The 18,447-nt window shown below is 50.9% G+C and overlaps 1 protein-coding gene across 2 annotated transcripts in view; it reads left to right on the top strand.

The window, feature by feature from the left end:
• The window catches only part of NDNF (neuron derived neurotrophic factor), a 31,254-nt gene extending 15,369 nt beyond the window's left edge, over positions 1-15,885 (top strand). For both annotated transcript variants that reach the window (XM_016144805.2, XM_036233442.1), the window contains exons 2-4: positions 3,971-4,159; positions 5,952-6,076; positions 7,625-15,885. In XM_016144805.2, coding sequence (XP_016000291.2) covers positions 3,972-4,159; positions 5,952-6,076; positions 7,625-9,024 — 1,713 coding nt within the window. In that variant the 5' untranslated portion in view covers position 3,971 and the 3' untranslated portion in view covers positions 9,025-15,885. The remainder of the gene's footprint in view (positions 1-3,970; positions 4,160-5,951; positions 6,077-7,624) is intronic.
• The last annotated feature ends 2,562 nt before the right edge of the window (positions 15,886-18,447 follow it).

The following is an 18,447-nucleotide window of genomic DNA, read 5'->3' as shown; positions in this document are numbered from 1 at the left end:
GTGTGTATGTATCATATCCACTAATTATATTTAATTATATTTAAAGTTATTTCACTTTCAGTGCCCAAATATCTCTCTCTCTCTCTCTCTCTCTCTCTCTCTCTTTGTAAGTAGAGAGCACATGGCTAATCTTTGGACAATTGTATTTCAAAAACAATTTCTCCAAAGGATAAAACTGACATGACCAATAACCTGGGCTATCGATCATCTATAGGAAGAGTGAGGCGTATCACATTATTAGGCCATTTTCCCTTCCTTACTCCCTCGTGGCAGCATCGAAGGGGTACGCTGACTCTGAAGAAGGCCTCTGACCACGTGGACAACACCCGAGTTCTAGGTTAGCACCTGCACGCTTGTCCCACCAGGGCTTTGCGGTCAAAACAGTCAGAGTCAACCTCTCGTAAAAGGATGTCGCCTAGTTTTCCAGGCTGTGGGTGACTGTGCAGCTGACTGATCTGCCGAGTGAAACGAAATGTTTGCAATCATCCTAGCAACTCTTCTGTGGGAACTAAACCCTAATCTTAGAAAGACGACAAGATTTCTTGCTCTACAGATACCTTTCGCAGATTATGAACCAGATGCCCGGGACAAAAGAAAGAATGCTGAAAGAGAAGTTCTGAGAAATGATATTTAATTAACTTTAAGACTAGGTAAGCTCTGGATACCTAGAAGTAACAAAAAGAAATGAGAGGGCAAGGTATGCCGTTAGAGGACACTCCTGTGACCTTGGAAGCAAAGGCTATTCTGCAGGCTGCCTTACTCAAGGCTCATTCTTAAGAAGAATGTCTTTTCAGTTATTTAAGGGACTAATTATTAAGCTGAATGTCTGAGACAGAATGTTTTATTGGTAGAGAAAAAAAATTATAAAATCTTAAAACCATTCTTTAAGAAGTGTCTAAATAAAGCTTTAAATTTGCATCATTGAATGTAAGTTTTAAAATATGCACCATATATCTGCATAATAGTTTTTTGATTAGCTATATTCAATGCATTTAAAAAATACATTTGCTTTAAAAAATTCTGCCTGGAACCTGATCAAACTGAATAAATGATTTACTTTCTCTAATAACTGACTGCAGTTTCCCCCAACAATAAACAAATGGTATTCAATAACATTTTGGAAACTATCATCCTACAGAATATAAAGGCCTGTGTATTGCAATTATACAAATTTTCTTCCAGTTTTATTGAAAAGTAATCATCATATATCATTTTATATATTTAAGGCATACAGCATGATTGTTTGACTTACATATATTGTGAAATGATTACCACAATAGGTTCAGCTAGCATCCATTTTCTTCTATAAATACAATTAAAAGAAAGAAGAAATAAAGGTATTATACTAATTTTAAACCTCTGAAAAGTATGTTCTGCCCAGAGTTGATACAGCAATTAAAATGGTTAAAATTGCTTCAGAAGAAAAGATGCGACTTGATAGTATTTTAGCTGGGGAAATCTGATTTTAATAAAGACAGCAAAAGATAAAGCTGAGTCTATTCCCTAATCTAAATGAAAATGGAAATTTAAATAGAAATGTCTACCCGAGCCAGTAAAGGAGATAAGCCAATAAGATGATTTAGTAAGTAACGCTTGCTCGGTGTCCAGAACTGTGAAGTGTTTGAGATTTTGACCTACCTGGGAGCTATCAAGTTAGCCTGCCGTTTTCTGGCTGCTACACGGCATGAGATTCCTGGTCAGAGATAAAGGACTTTGCTTTCTCAGAGCAATGGCAGAATCCACAGTATCAGCATTTCCTCCCGCTAGCCCCGGAGAGGACCAGAGGACACCGGCCCCGGGTAGTGGGGTTTATTGCAGGGGAGAAGCCCTGAGCATGGGAACTCAGACCTCTTTGTGATGGGTAGCGATCACGCCTGCTCTCTGCTCCACAGCCTTTGTCTCCTGAGGCTGTTCACTGCACAGACATCCTTGAAAGGGTCATCTCGAACAGGGCTGCGCATGGGGGTCCCATTGGTTTAGTCCACCAGGTACGCCCCCGTTTGTTTCGGGGCGCTCGCCGAGTTTTGAATTCGATCCAGCCAGCCATCTTTTGTAGATATGACCCTTGTCTGCTGGTGCTAACTTGCGTGAGGTCCCACCTGAAGCCCGGCTTCTCATGGCTCTCTCCCTGATGATCACTTGGGCGGCCGAGGGACGGCTTGCTGAAGGACACGTAAGGAGACCTGCTCTGATCCCTAAACTGTTAAGTAGCCGGAAAGAGTAGATCAGTGTTAGACTCAGAATCTTCGTTAGTTTTCAGAGTCCAGCGGTCATCTCTCCGGACCCTTCAGGAAATTGAGGGAGGGAGTCGTCCAATGACTCGCCTGAGATCACACACCCAGTTAGGAGCTGAAAGGGAAAAGCCACGTGGCTTGGCTCCCAGTCCCATTCGCTTACAACATGGCCGAGAGAGAAGACGGGGAATAAGCCTTTGGTGAGAAACGGTTGTGGCTTTCTTGGAGAGATTACAGTGGATTCACGTTTGGGCTCTGTGGTCAGTTCCAGCTGGATTTATGGTATTTCTCTGTTTATGTAAAAGGCTTATTCTTGTACCTACTTCCCAAGGTTACTGCGAGGCCTAAATGCAATAATGCAGTTAGTGAACTTAGCACTGTGTTTTACACGTAGGAACTCTCAGAGCAGGTGTTTTACTTGGAAAACTGCAGAACGTGTAGCCAAAAATACTGGAAGGAAGAAGTTCGGTGAACTTTTTGAGCAAGCTGACTGAATAAACTGCTTCTCGAACTTCATGAAAAAAGCTTACTCCCTGCCAAAGTATTTTTGATAGCACTCGAAGAAACATAAAATTAGTCAAAAGATGGTTTAATTAGACGTGGCCTCAGAGCTAGGAATGACTTGGAAATAAAACTGGTCTTCACTTTCGGTTATCGTAAATATTGGCATTGGACTCTCGCTACTTGAAGCACTTAAATGTGAACACACTATACTTCCCTAAATGCTTTAATTCCCTGATGTGTGTTGTCAGAGATAAGGCAAAACTATTTCTGACATGGTTCTTCCTGTGAGAAAAAAGGCACCAAATCCTCAACGGAAGCAGGGCTTTCACTAGTACTTGACCTTGAAAAGACCTTGTGTACCTGAGGCCTCCTGTTAGGGAGCCAGAGACACATAGAAGACGCTGTCCTCCCTGTGGCAATGGGCAGCGGACACCGGTCCATAATGACTTGTAGGATCTTTGTTGAACGTCTGTGGCGAGTGCCCAAAGGTAGCTCGGGGCCAGCCCTCTGCTGGAGGTTAAGACAATGACAAGTGACGTAAGCATGCGGTGACCATCCTCTGGTTTCACCTGCTCTGAGAGTGAGGCTCCAAGACAGGGGAGGCTTCTGCCCAAATGTCGCGAAGAGCCTGGCGCTCTGTAATACCGATCGGCATCGGCGAGCGACTCACCCTGTGAGGTTGGACGAGTTGCTTGACCTGTGAGAAAGTCGAACTCGATCATCTCTCCACACAAGTCTCTGATGTTTGAAAATCCGATCTGGGGAATGAGACGGCTACTGTCCACGCAGAACGCTTAGTCAGATCTCGAGGAAGAGTAGAAGTAATTGCGCCGCGGTCGCGTTCCGGCTCTCGGCGGGTCTCTGACCTACGTTGCGGCTCAGGCTTTGAGATGTTTGTGTACAGGTATCTGCGCCGATGACCCTGCCATGGCGAAGTGGGGATCCGCTCTCTGAACACCTGGGAGGTTAATACCCGAGGAGTCCTTTTCGCTCCTGGACCTTTTTAATATCTGAAATTCTAATGAATTCATTATCAACTTCGTGAAATCCTTTTTTTAAAAAAAATGGGTCAAACCCAGCAAAGGTGTTTTCGGGATTGTGTGTGTGGGTTCCACATACGTGAGCCAGCTCTCACTTTCTGCCACACGTGAAAGCACTGACCTCGTAGAATTCTCGCGGCTCGGCCAGGCGTCTGCCTGCGGGACTGACGTGACCCCTTGTTTGTCACCCAGGATGGTGTCTCTCCAGTGCTGTCTGCTGTGGCTGCTGCTCCCGCTGAGCTCCAGGACCCAGAAGTTCCCCACCCGAGATGAGGAACTCTTCCAGATGCAGATCCGGAACAAGGCATTTTTCCACGACTCGGCGGTGATTCCAGATGGAGCTGAAATTAGCAGTTACCTCTTCAGAGATACACCGAAAAGGTACCTCCCTACACCCCTGCCTTTATCTATGAGCATGTAAAGGACACCTCAGGACAAGCAGGTCACCTTTTACACTGGGTGTAGATAATTTTCAGTGGACCTCTGAGTAGCATTGCCTGTTTTCTCTAAGTAGGAAAAATGGTAGTGGCTAACTAGTGGCTCTGTCATTCTGGCTGGTGGTAACTGTCTTTAGGGTGGAGAGGGTGATGTTTGCCTGTCTATCATTTTGGAATGATTCTTTTCTTCATGACAGTGGGAAATGTCTAAGAAAGACTCTCTAGGACTAAAATATTAATTGAACACATGTGAAGAGTTCGCATTACATCGTATAAGGGTTATTTCCTTGATCCATGTGATCGGATTCTGAGGAAATCAAACCAGTGATTAGAAACGGACCCTGTTCATTTATCTTCACGCCAACGTCAACAAACTGGGCTCACGTAATGCTTCTAAACGCTTTGACCTTTAGATTACATGTATCCTACAAATAAGTAGACGTGTATATGATATCTATGTAGCATACAAACTAATTGTGTATAAAGTTACTTACTTTGCAGTGCCCAAACCCCTCTCTTTCCTATTTCACAACAATTTCTCTTTCTTGACCTGGAAGACATTGACATTCCAAAGGCTCAAACTGTGTCACCTCATCAATGATCCATTTTCCTAAGATTGGGGTGCATCAGACCAATAGCTTAGCTTTCTCTAGTCACTTTGGTTTTGACCAACAGGAACCCAGGAGGGTGGCTCTCTCTGCCCTGCCTCTCTGTGGCCTAGCGTATCAGCCCACTGGTCAGTGAGTGACAGTGGGGATCAGTTTTCTTATCTTGGTTGGCGTGACCTCCACTTTGGGCACCGTTTCTGTGCGGCCCACGTAAAATTGTTTGTTGGAATGAATGTTGTCGATGAGGACCTGACTCACCAGTGAAATATAAAATAATTACGAACCTTCTCGTGAGGATTATGAGGAAAGGCACGGAATGCAAGGGTGATCACGTCGGAGGAGGTGGCCGTCCTACTGCTTACGGAGGGTCAGTCCGTGAAAACGGGGAGGGGCGCAGGCGGCAGCCCGAATTCTCCACGTCTGTCTTGCGTATCAGCTGAATTCTTGCCAGACACCTTTTGCTTCGTGCATCATTTTGTCTCTTGAAAGTTTTGAGTTCAGGCTGACGATTTAGATTCGGGAGTCGTTAGCATCCAGGCGGCGAGAGCTCGCCACAGGTGTGAGCGCGTGCGGGCACCAGCCCCTGGTCCAGCCCTTGCTGAGGCGGGGCTGGCAGAGGTGACCAGGAACCACGGAGAAGAAGACCCACCGGGCAGGTGGAAGGCCGTGGGGGGCGGCGGCTGGGAGGAGGCGGCGTCTGCCCACTGCGGAGAGGACAGAGAGAAAGAAGCCCAGGAGGCCCCGTCCGCGAGGGCCACACCTGCCTGCTCCTCGGGGGTGCGGGGGAGCGGACGCGGCTCTGGCCCGGCTGCCACTGACGACCCTGATTCCTCGCCTGCGAGATCACAGACTTCGAAAGACAATTAAATGAAATCGTCTAAGTCGTTCAGAGTAAGAATATGTAGCGTTGTAATGGTTAAGTCATATTTTTATTTTCATTAAAGTCTTTCGAGGCGGAACGCTTCGATTTTTCTTAAATTGCTTTAGAATCGCTAGGTCGTTTATTTCGGCAGCTCCTTTGAGTGGCAGAGACATGCGTCTTTCCGCGGGGCAGACACACGGGGGCCTCTCCTTTCCAGAAGTATTCCTCGCATGGCGATCACCCCTGAGTGCGTCCGCTTCCCGCAGGTACTTCTTCGTGGTGGAGGAGGACAACACCCCGCTGTCAGTGACGGTGACCCCCTGCGACGCGCCCCTGGAGTGGACGCTGAGCCTGCAGGAGCTGCCGGAGGCGGCGAGCGGGGAGGGCTCAGGTAAGCGGCGGGAAGCCTACGACACACACAGCCCCCCGTAGGAAGGAGGAGCAGCAGGATGCGCAGCGCAGCTGGAGATTTTGCGAGACGAGGGGCATGGCGGGGGTGGGGGTGCTGGGGGGGCCTCACATGGCAGAGGTCTTGGTGAAATAAGGTTAAGAGACAGGTGTGAGGGCCGGAGCGCTGGGAAACAGGACCCACGCTTGGACGCGCCTCTCTGCTGCTGGTCCGCTGTCCTGCCCGATGCTGACACCTGCCCCGGGCCCTTTAAACGCAGCAGACGCCTGGATGCTCCCCTGGGCTCCGATCTGCTCGCCCTGGGGCGTGGCCGCGCGCGGGCGCTGAGAAAGGCCCCCCAGCGCGTGCGGCCGAGGCTGAGGACCTCCGAAGCCTTGGGCGTCAGGGCCGGACACGGGCTGAGGAGCAGGAGGGCGCTCAGCATGGCCAGCCGCGCGGCCAGGACAAGGACGGTGCGGGCGGCTGCAGGCGATGGAGGGCCAAGCGCAGGGCGTGGGGACCCGAGGAGCGGCTGCAGGGCGGCCGGGGGCGATGCCGAGGTGCAGGCGCCCTAGCTCGCAGGATGCTCGCAGCCACGAGGGGCCGAGGGGCCGTGGTCATTAGTGCGCATGCGGAGTGACGAGACTGAGCTGGGAAAGTGAACAGCCGTGGGGTGGTCGCGTTCATCTCACGGGTCAGGGGCGCAAAACTCTACTTAACTCACTCTCCGCCTGCAGGGTGAGCTGGAGGAGGGTCGGTCCTCGCCCCCCAGTCCCCCCGACCCGACCCGCACGCGGCTTTCTGGGCCGTAGCTGGCGTTCGCAGTGACCGATGGGGGAAAGAATTCGTTTGTCAATATTTTCCCGGCATTACTCCTGGGCACACTGAGGACGAGGTCCTCTTGCCGGTGCTCTTCCCTCTGCATTTCGCGGAGGCCATCTAGTCCCACTGAGCAGAGGGAGGGGAGGGGGCTGGCTGGCCGTCAAAGTGTGACCGAGAGCATCTTTTCGGGAAGCAGGTGGACAGGATGGGTTAACCTCTAAACGATTTTGCGGTCTTTGACCTAAAAATCCCACAGCTTGGAATCCAATCTGGAGACCTCATTTAACAGCGGAGAAACCTTACACATATATAACAGCATTCTTTAGAACGGCCGAAAATTAACCGCGTCGTTTTAACACTGTAACCTTGGGTGAGAGAAGCAGAATGCAGAAGTGAAGGTTTGTCTCGGAGCATGCGCCCCTGATGGTGCCTGCTGTGGGGTCACAGAGGGCGAGAACAAGTGTTGTCGATCGCAGGAAAATACGTCAAAGAAAAGAGTGGGCGGAAATGAACCAGATGGCGCCACAGGGCCGATTCTGGACCGGGAGCGAGTGACGCTTTCTGGTGCTTTTTTTTTTTACGGTTGTTCATTTCTATTTCTCAGCTCCCTGCTGGGAACACGCATTGCTTTTACGAAGGAGAAAAGCCGAGACGGTCTGAGGCGCAGGGCGGAGGGCCGGCAGCAGCGGCCCCGGCCCTGAGCGCGGCCTGTGCCTCTGTGTCTTCCAGGTGAGCCCGAGCCGCTGGAGCAGCAGAGGCGGCAGCAGGTGACCCCCGGGGCCGGCGCCGCGCTGTTCTCCTACCGAGGCAACGATGTGGAGTCCTTCGCGTCCCCCGGCTCTCCCTCGGGCCTGTACCACCTGGAGCTGCTGTCCACCGAGAAGGACACGCACTTCAAAGTGTACGCCACCACCACGCCCGAGTCCGACCAGCCCTACCCCGAGCTGCCCTACGACCCGAGGGTGGACGTCACGTCGCTGGGCCGCACCACGGTGACCCTGGCCTGGAAGCCCAGCCCCACGGCCTCGGTTCTGAGGCAGCCCACCCAGTACTGTGTGGTCATCAACCGCGAGCACAACTTCAAGAGCCTGTGCGCCGCGGAGGCCAAGCTGGGCGTGGGAGACGCGTTCATGGCGGCGCCCAAGCCGGGGCTGGACTTCAGCCCCTTCGACTTCACGCACTTCGGGTTCCCCGCCCCCCGCGCGGGCCGCAGCGCCCTGTCCAGGCCGCCGCCGCCGCCGCCGAGGCCCGGGCGCCTGGCCAGCGCGCGGCCGCGGCCGGACGTGCAGAAGGTGTGCATCGGCAACAAGAACATCTTCACCGTGGCTGACCTGAAGCCCGGCACACAGTACTACTTCGACGTGTTCGTGGCCAACCGCCGGAGCAACACGAGCACGGCGTACGTGGGCACCTTCGCCAGGACCCGGGACGACGCGGGACAGAAGACGGCGGAGCTGAAGGACGGCCGGGCGGCCGCCGTCTTCGTGAAGCGCAGGGGCGCCCGGCTCCTGCGCTTCGCGCCCGCGGCCGCGCACCAGAAGGTCACCTTCTTCGTGCACTCGTGCCTGGACGCCGTGCAGGTCCAGGTGCGCAGGGACGGGAAGCTCGTGCTGGCCCAGACCGTGGAAGGCGTCCGGCAGCTGCAGCTCCGCGGCAAGCCCAAAGCCAAGTACCTGGTCCGGCTGAAGGGGGGGAGGAGAGGTGCGTCCCTGCTGAGAATCCTGGCGACCACGCGGCCCAGCAAGCACTCCTTCCCCGCGCTGCCCGAGGACACCAGGATCAAAGCCTTCGACAAGCTGCGCACCTGCTCCTCCGCCACCGTGGCCTGGCTGGGCACCCACGAGAGGAACAAGTTCTGCATCTACAAGAAGGAGGTGGACGACGCCTACGACGAAGGCCGGAGGAGGCGCGAGCAGAGCCAGTGCCTGGGGCCCGAGTCGAGGAAGAGGTCGGAGAAGGTGCTCTGCAAGTACTTCCATAGCCAAAACCCGCAGAAGGCGGTCACCGCGGAGACAGTTAAAGGCCTTCTGCCCGGAAAGGCTTACCTGCTGGACGTGTACGTCATCGGACACGGGGGCCACTCTGTGAAGTATCAGAGTAAGGTCGTGAAAACCAGGAAGGTCTGTTAGTCGCCTGCCGGAGAGACGGCTCGGGCCGGACCCGGGACAGTGGACGGCACCTCCCGGGGGCCACCCGCACTCTCACTGCGGGAGGAGGGTGCCATATCATGCCCGCAGGTGTTTATGGACGTCGTTGCTGGGGGCGCCTGTTCCGACGCGCCCAGCCGGGCCGCCTGGGCGTCCGGCGTCCGCCACATCAAAGGCCACCTCGGAGGACCTGCCAGCCTCACTCTGACCACTGCATGAACTGCTTCTAAATTATTTTATTACCTGAGAATTGAAACTATGCCATTCATTGCACACAGCTCCAAAATACAAACCATTTCCTCTCTATAGATGCTAGGAGAGATATATATATACATAAAAAAATATAAATATAAATATAAATATATAAATTATTTTATAAAGTCTTGTTTTAAATGTTGGTGTTTCTATGAATGTAAACTATTAAATTCCTTCCCTGTTAAAGCACAGAGCTAATCTAAGTATCTTAAGTGGGCAGCCCCTCTAGTCGGTTACATTGTAAATTCTTATCTGTCGAGTAAAGCGTTTAAATGCTGTATGTATCTCATGTACAAAGTTGACACGCATTATATTCATGTATATAAAATTAAAGATACGAGACTGTGGACTGCTCCGTGTCCCAAGCAGCCACCGCGGTGTGTTCGGGTTCCGTTCTGTCCTCCGCACTACGCTTGTGACCTTGGCACCGTCGCCGACCCTTCTCTGACAGTTGGAAAGGCACGCTGCATCTCTCTAAAGCTACTACAGCATTAGAGACGATGATCACAGTTTGTAATTTGACACAGAAAAGGAGCTCAGTGTCCGATAGATTGCTCTTAACGACCTACACTGCATCACCTCTATTTTAAAAATACACATCTGTGTTAAGTGCCATGGGGGATATTGACAGGGATTTTCCATCTGCTTGAAGAGTGGCAAAATAATTATTTTAATTTCTAGCTGAAGTAACCTAGTGAGCACCAGTTAGGAACATAAACAGGAATGAGACAAACTTTCAGAAGCTGCTGTTTTGTACCATTTACAGTCCGATACTTTTAACTTTGATTTTTCATGGATTTTCAAAATGTGGTTTCAGTGTAAGATAAGACTGAGGCCAGTAATAACAGCATCCATGGATCGAAGACTGTCGGAAGGGCCGCGTTAGGGAGCTTCGTCCTCCGCGGGCTCCACACGTGGGAACGCTGGACCGGGATCCGGAGGAGCCTGGAACTTAGTCACTTAAACTCTATGACTTCAGGAAAATCAGTTACCAGCCATTGTCTCCCTTTCCCACTTATAAGATCAGGTGGGGACAGATTTGGATAAAATGACATTGTAGGGCGGCTTTGAGCACAAGACACGGCCTTTAGTAGCTTTCTGTGATTCTAAGTTGAACTGCAGGGCCACCCCTTAGCCTCTGCATCACCTCCCCCATGCTGGCTCCAACCTTACCCTGTGGGCACAGAATAGCTGTGGCTCAGGAAGTGTGGTTCCCAGGGAAGGCTCCCCCCAGCTTAGGAGACACCATCCTCCTTAAAAAGGTACCACCCAACTCATCAAGCGTTAAGACACCACATCAGAACGCATCATATCTGTAGCACGCAGGAAGGAGACGAAATAATCCTCTCAAAGAACATGTGTGCAACCAACAGCCCAGTACCCAACCAAGGGACGCTGTAACATGGACAGACATCCCAGAGAGGGTCTGTCCTCCATCATCAACGTGGTGCCTTTGGACGGGGAGCCTGCCGCCCCGTTACTCACCAATACATTATGACACGGTCACGTGCTGAATTCACACAGAGTCACTGCAGCTTCGGAAGCCGATGGACTTACATCTCGGATTTGCGAATGTCCGGGACCCCTGGGAACTAGGCCAAGTCCACGTGACGGAGCGTGTACTTTTCAGCGGGCTGCGTTGGTGGTTTCTGCGTGGTCTGGATGAACCCGAGAGTGCCGCCACGGCCCCGGGGAACTCTGCCTTTGAAAAACAATAAGGAAATTAAAGACACATTGTGAAACTTCTATCATCATAAAGAAAGAGAAAAACTTACTAAAAATAAAGTTCTCTCATTTGCTCATAGGTGCAGATTTTAGGAGTGTTTCAGGTGAACTGGGGACCAGAAAGAAAAATGTGTTCTTAATTAACAAATGAATAGAAAGTAGCTCCTATCGAAACACCACCTCGTGCCCGTGAAGCTCCGGGAAGCAGCGCTGAGAACAGGCCCTTCGGAGACCCTGGGGGGACCCCCAGGCCATCACCAAGGACGGAGGAGTCTGAGCACGTTTGATTCAAGTTCACCGTCTTCATTTTTCAGGTAGGAAAAGGAAGTGAAGACTAGAGAAATAAACAGATTAGTGGATTTGCCCAGACTCCAAAATCCTTACCCTAATATAAATCACCAATTCTTAGAGAGGGAAAAAGTCACATGTGGATCACGATCCAGAAGGAAATAAAGTTTCTGTCTTTTTATGATTCCAAAGCAACTTGTTCTCAAAGACTACTTCAGGCTTTGATAAGAATGTGCATGTAACCTACAGCTGACAGCTCCAAACTTGTAAAACTTTTTATGGTTAATTTAGAGATACAGTATTCTAATCTAGGTTTGCATGCCCATGCAGACTTGAGGCTATAAAATCATTGTCAATTGCTTTCATGATAAGCCCCGTATTTTTTTTTTTAATCTAAAACAATTCAGAATCTATTAAAATTATAGCAGATGATTTTCTTGGTTACATAATGGTCAACGTGTAGATTAATTTTTTAAACATGCTTTAAAGAATCAATACGAGAAAGGACAGCATGCATTCCTTATTCTTGTCATTCAGAATAAATTTTTAAAAAATCGTGATTTCGGAATCTCGAAAAGCCAAATGAAGTGTCTTCGATAATAAATCACTTTGACGGTCGTTAGAGAGCGAAATCAAATGAGTGAATGGTTCTTAGCGGTTTAGGAAGTCCAGACACCTTCAGCGGAAACACACACACACACAGTTCTGTGTTGGATTCGAGGAGTTTCACCGACCGGCAGCCAATACGATCTGTTCCAACGCTGACTAGTCTCCCGCCTCGTTCTGTGAGTGAGGAAAGCGGGGCCCCGTCGCGGCGGGAACCCAGCGTCCTGGGCTCCCCGTTCAGCGTTCACGCCGACTTCCTTTTAAGCACTGCTTCTGTCCGGGAAGCCGCGGCGACCCACCCACGGTGCGGTTCTGCGTCTCCGGTCGCTGGCCGGCGGCAAAGCAAAACTAGACAGAAATGGGCGTCTGCCTGGAAGAACGAGGTGGCCGGGAGCATCTGCGGCCCCTGCCTCCCCTCTCTGAGCTGGCGTGAGAGGGGCACGGTCGGCCAGGACCCCGCAGAGTGGCCGTGGGCAGACTCCAGCCGTCCTGTCTGTGACTGACCACCAGCCTGGGTCACATCAGGGCACATGCATCATGTTTTCCTCAGAGAGTTTTGGCCAGAAGAATGGACAAGGGTTTGGGACTTGGGTCTTTTTCTTTCCTTCTTTCCTTCTCTCTCTCTCTCTCTCTCTCTCTCTCTCTCTCTCTCTCTCTCTCTCTCTCTCTTTCTTTCGGAGTTTCCGAGATGGAAAGTGAAGAGCCGGGAGGGCGCGGAGAGCAGACGGAGCGAGGAGGGAAGCAGAGCATCATCCCGTTTTTTCCTCTGTGGGGATGGGGAGACCAAGGGCAGAGAGACGTCCTAGGCTTAGCCTCATGGAGGTCGGACCCTGGCCCCACGCAGCCTCACTCTGGGAAACCTGACCGAGATCGCCATCCACCCTCTGACAATTGCGTCCCACCGGCAGACACTCTCGTTTCCTGGGAATGGTGGATCTCGTATCTGGGTGAGAGTCCCTTCGTTTCTCTCCATTTACTTTCTTCCTTCTCGGCCTCTGAGAAACAAACTAAGCGATCAAAGTCTAGAGATGAAGTTAATTAGAACGGCTTTTCACACCCATCCTTATGCCCCTGTCAAATACGTTTTTAAAATATTCTTTCAAAGTGTAAAAGAAATAGAAAGCTATTGGTTGCTGCCACAGAAAAATAATTGGTTCCAAGACTGAAGAGTACAAGGCTTTAGCCATAGTTTCATTACCATATTGTCATTATTCAGATACTAATAAAGACTAAAGACGGGGTGGCATCAATCACCCCACAGGTATTAGGGGGCAGGAGAGTAGCTCAGGGAGGGACATTGAGTCCTAGTAAAAGACCCATTACAAAACAGAAGTAGGAATGAATTTAACTCACACTTCATTATACTACAGGGGAGAACTTTCAGGAAAATGGAAAGTTTTCTTGAAACTTGTAAGAAAGGTAGAATCTTGAGACTTCGGGCCAGCGACACACCCATCAGGCTCTCAGGATGTGTGACCCATGACTTCAGATTTTGAAATATTATTTTGAATTGAGAATAAGGTAGAAAACTGAGACGTCAGAACAGATGGGTTTCTCATTGCGGGTGATGAGATCCAGACAAAATAGTCTAGAAGAAATAACCATCTTACATCTAAGTGGTGGGATGAGTATGTTGCTTTGTTTCTGAGTCCAGTGTTATTATTATTGTCAGAAACTGGTGAGAATTAAGCAGCAATTTAAAAATATTTCCAGTCTCTCTCTTGTGTAAAGACCCACCAAAATGAAGATCCAATCAAATTGCTATAAATTGGAAATAAGCAATTATTCATTTCTTGTCTATAGTTAGTTCATGTATAATTCTTCTGATTTGTGCAAATACGGTGGCACAGGATAATATAAACAGTTGTTTTAAGAGATATGTACTTGACAAGACCCCCAAAATGGCTATGTTTAATTATAATTCTGACAGGGTTTTGCTTCTGAGAAAAATTATTTATAATAAATACAACCAAGTACATTAATACATAGCGGGGTTAGAGGCTTGACTGTCCAGTCTCATCCCTTCCTGTAAAATAACTCAGACCTATTGAATGGGGTGGATACGTTGGCTCCGTCTCCCACAGACGGGAAGAGCCACACGACTCGCCGTCAGCTAGCAGTTTGTAGTAGTGCGTTACCCCCGGAGCCACGGAAATGTCTCACGCGCCTGTGCGTTTGACCCGATTTGCGTCCTGCTGCAGACCCATGGGGCTAAAATGAGATCGTGGCTCAACCACTCCCCCGTCATAACGACAGACGTGGTTTGCTACAGAAGCGGTTTGCTGAGAGCCACCGGCGTGGTCACAGATGTGGCCCGTTTCCGGTGGTCGGGTGTCCACGTGGCACGGCAGCCACGAGGAGCCGCAGCAGCACTAACTGCTTCCAGCTTCTCCGCGTAGTAAGCGCTTGAGCTCAGACAAGAGGCAGCGAGAGAGACGAGCGAGCACACACACCTTTTTTAAATAAGCAAATAAAATTCATCCAGTTTTCTTGTGCTACAACGTCATTTGGAAAACATGTTTTTAAAGAAATCACAGGCTCCTGCGGCTGTTTTTAAACGGTGGTGTTGGATGCCCCCTTCCTGCCAAAGAAAGCTTGCCGTCCTTCCGCCGATAAAGAGGCCAGCACCTCAATCCCAGGTTGCCGAGTTCTGCTTGCCTCCACCGTGCACTCGATCCCGGGTTCCCCTGGGACTCCCGTGGGTCAGCCGCAGGCGCGGACAAGGTGACACATGTCTGAAGCGGGGGACAAGCACGGCATTCGCTTCCATTTCATCCAGTGCGTTGACTCAGGCGGGGGGCTGTGCTTGGGCCGAGCGCCGAGCGAGCCCAGGGCCCCACCGCGCACAGCCGGCTCCTTCGGTGACCGGGCGGGGGACGGTCCTGCAGTGTGGAGCCCAAACGAGCAGGTACGAGGCTCAGCGCGGGCGCTGTGGGCGCCAAGCATGCGCAGCGCGCCTGTCCTGCTGCGGAGTCTGGGAAGAGCAGAACTTCTGTTCTCCATTTCTCTGAGGATTTACAACGGTTCTTAGACGGCTTACTGCCTTTCGTAAAACTCACTCCTACTTTAAGTCTCCTGGTGGCTTACTTACCTAGATTAAAAAGAGGGAAAGAATGTGCTTTGATTCCACTGAGTTTTCCCTTCTCTGCTGAAGTTAAACGAGCTAATAAGAGGAAGGACCGCAGTGGAAACGTGCAGAAACAGGGCTTTGTGCGTGTGCATTTTTAACTCCCGCGACTTGAGCGTTCTCGTGCGCGACATGAGAAGGGTGACGATCTCTAAGAGTCTTTTTAGAAAACAGGGACCCTAATGACCTTTGTGCACTCCCAGAGTGCCAGGCATGGGAGATACAGCCATTTACTAGAACGGCTCAGATGAAGTCGTTACGTTTTTCTCATAGAACAGACGAGGACCCTGCACAATGAGGGAATTACAGGATGTGCCGGGGGGAGGTCACCAAGTGACTGCGGAGCGGGGACCTGTGGCTCCCGGTGTGCGTATCTGTCCAGATCCGCCAGCGTGGCTGTGAGTTCAGTGCTTAGTCGTGAGGCAGAATTTCGCCACAGTACAACGCGTGAAGAGGAAACTGATAAAAATGGGCGGGGCGTGGGGGGGGGGGAGGCAGGAATAAAACACTTTCAAAGCTTTGCCTGGACAAATGATCTCTGATGTGGATAAATAGAGAGAGCTAGACACGGGAGAGAAATCATTCACGGGTTATCGCCAAGTTCCTCTGACTGCATAGAATTTTTTTCCATTTTAACGGTGTCTTAAACTATAGCAGAACAGCTTTGCTTGGTGTTTGTTATTATATCGAATTTGCTGCAATGCTTACATATGCTATAATGTCTGTAACACAGTGCCAATAAACCTTTATTTAATGTCTTCGTGCTTTAGCGTGTAGAGAGTTGTTTCTGGTTTTGTTTCTGTTTTGCACGTGCGCACATTTGCATTCTTTTGTTACAGCTTTTTTTTTGTTTGTTTTAATACCAAGTAGTTCCTGGGCCTTTGTTGCATGTGGCCCTGAGCTGAGAGTTACGTCTTACGCCGAGGCATCATGTCTTCATGCCACACAGCAGCCTTAGGTCGATACTGTCATTTTCCTCATTTGACTGATGAGGAAACCAAGCATCAGTGAGGTTGAGTAACTTCCCCAACATCACACGGCTAACTGGGGTGCAGCCCAGGGGTACCGGTCAAGGAACTGCTCGGAGGGGTGGTTCTCACTCCCTGCCTGGGTGAACGGCCCTCTGACTGTGCTTCTCATGGACCTGCGGGCACGGATTTAGAGTTCGTTAGACGCGTGTTGACTCTAAGCACCTGCTGGCATGTCGCATCCCTGCTGGCAACGCTCTTCTTAGCCCCTCTGCGTTATTTTGTCCCCACACACACTCTTCCTGTGCACTTGGCATTCGGGAAGCTCGCACGGCCACTGCCCAAGTCCCTGGGCTGTGCACGGGGCAGGAGCAGCTGCTGACAGGACTCGGGGTTCCCCAGTGTGCTAGGGGACGTGGCTTCTTGGACCGAGCATCATCCTGAACAGCACTGAGTGCCTCACCGCCACTAAAAACACATTGTTTTTCTTAAATGCTAAAGTAACATTGTTATTAAAAGAAAAACCACATCACTAAAACACATGACATGAAACTTGAAACTTCACTCTAATTCCATTCCCCAAATGAAACTATTTTTACAATTGTGTTTACATTCTAATGCTGCCTCCTTCCTGTACTTACACGGTATTTATTATCATTGTTTTTATCAAATGTGGAATTATAGTAAATACGACTGGCTTTTTTCCATTGAACTTGATATTTCGGCCCACAGTCCACGATAGCTCGATCTCATTTTTTTTTAAACATCGGTTCTCCCCAGCACGTTCTCCTTGGATGTGCGAAGTGTGTGTCAGTGTAAACACAGCGATGGCCTCTGTCAGTTACACAGCACGCCATCCTCGAATTCAGTGCTGGACCGCCGCCCGCCCCGCCTGCCTTCCCCATCACGCGCGAGCTTTCCCTGCCTGACCAGCCTCTCGTCAGGCCCCTCTGGGCCACCCGACCTGGGTCCTCAGCATCCTTCCCTGCTGAGTCACAGCCCAGTCTTATTGGAAACCCTGGTAAGTCGCTTAGCCAGAGTCCCTTACCTCGGAGAGCTGATAACTCCATCTCCAAGCAAACTCCGCATCCCTTCCCATCCCCCGGGCAATCTCTTCTCATCGCCTGCCTGCCTTCGACAAGAAGCCTGTGGGGTCAGTTTCCGAGGATGGCCATGCTCTCCTGGTCGTTCTCCATCTGCTGACCCCTGTCCCCACCCGGCTCCCCGCTTTTCCTAGTTGCATCTGGGGTGGAGCCCGGCCTCTCCCCGCTGCTGAGCCTCACGCACCGACCACCCTGCCGCCCCTGCCCCCCCCCCCCCCGCAGCAGTGCTGAACACAATCCAGCCTCAGCACTGCAACATGCATCGGAAGGGCCTTTGCTTTCACAGAGTCGAACGCGTCCAGACTTGTCTTCTGCCTCCTCAGTGTCTTCGTGGGTGGGTTCACCCCAAAACGTGGACTTTTGCTTAGGGGTTAATGTACGTGGGATTCTAAGAATCCCATGAATACATTAGAATATAAATTCCAAGTAAACACTGCTCATTTCCAGTTTAAGAGACATTTCAATGAACATTTATAGACACTGCTCGGGAAGGTTCATGTTTCTGCTCCACACAAATCAAGTTGACACCCGACAAGTAGAGCTGATGTTCTCTGAGGAAATTGTCCCCGGGTCCATTACCCCTGTCACTATCCCTCCAGCTGCCGCGGTCATCAGAGAGAAGGTCAGACAGATTCTGAGTCCCACACACTTTAGCCTGGGGTGGAAAGGAAGCAGAAGGCGTCCGATCGTTAAGATGTAAAGAAGTAAAAAGAACTGACCACGTAGCTCTGTCTTCGTGGATCAGGAGGCCATAACCTGACTCTGAAAGTTAGAAGTTGTTTCTGCATCAGCTCGAGCTTAAAGCCAGACACTCTCAGCTGCCACGCCGGCCCCTCCCCGTACTCACAAGGTCACCTTGGACTGGTACCCGGTTAAGCCGACCCAGGCTCAAAAGAGAGATGCAAACGGCCAGGATCACAGGGCGGAGCCTCGAGCTCACGTCGTCGGACAGCAAGGCACAGGGCCTCTCCACTTCCCGGAGCCGAGAGGCCCGTGGGGCCGGGCAGTGTCTCCATGCATGGTCCCGCCCGCCCCCGAGGCCCAGCGCGAGGGACAGGCCACGGCCGGCCCCGCTCCTGACGGGGAACAAAGCGCTGGTTCTCCCCCCGACAGGAGCGACCCTTGCGTCTCGCAGCTGCGGTGTGACGTGGAGAAGTGTGCCAAGCGCATCGCACTGTGTGTGCAGAGAACAGAAGTGAGGGTAGTAGGTCAGGGGCCGCTGCCTGGTCACAGACACTGCACATGGCTTCTCGTCCCTTTGGACTTTGCCCCGGTATGATAAACCCGTTTGAGAAAGCCCGTGAGAGTCTCGGCTGGCGTAACGGCTGTTTCA

Source organism: Rousettus aegyptiacus, unplaced genomic scaffold, assembly GCF_014176215.1.
Source record: "Rousettus aegyptiacus isolate mRouAeg1 unplaced genomic scaffold, mRouAeg1.p scaffold_m13_p_16, whole genome shotgun sequence".
Lineage (NCBI taxonomy): Eukaryota > Metazoa > Chordata > Mammalia > Chiroptera > Pteropodidae > Rousettus > Rousettus aegyptiacus.
The sequence above is the reverse complement of the archived record's forward strand: the minus strand, read 5'-3'. Positions and strand labels throughout refer to the sequence as shown.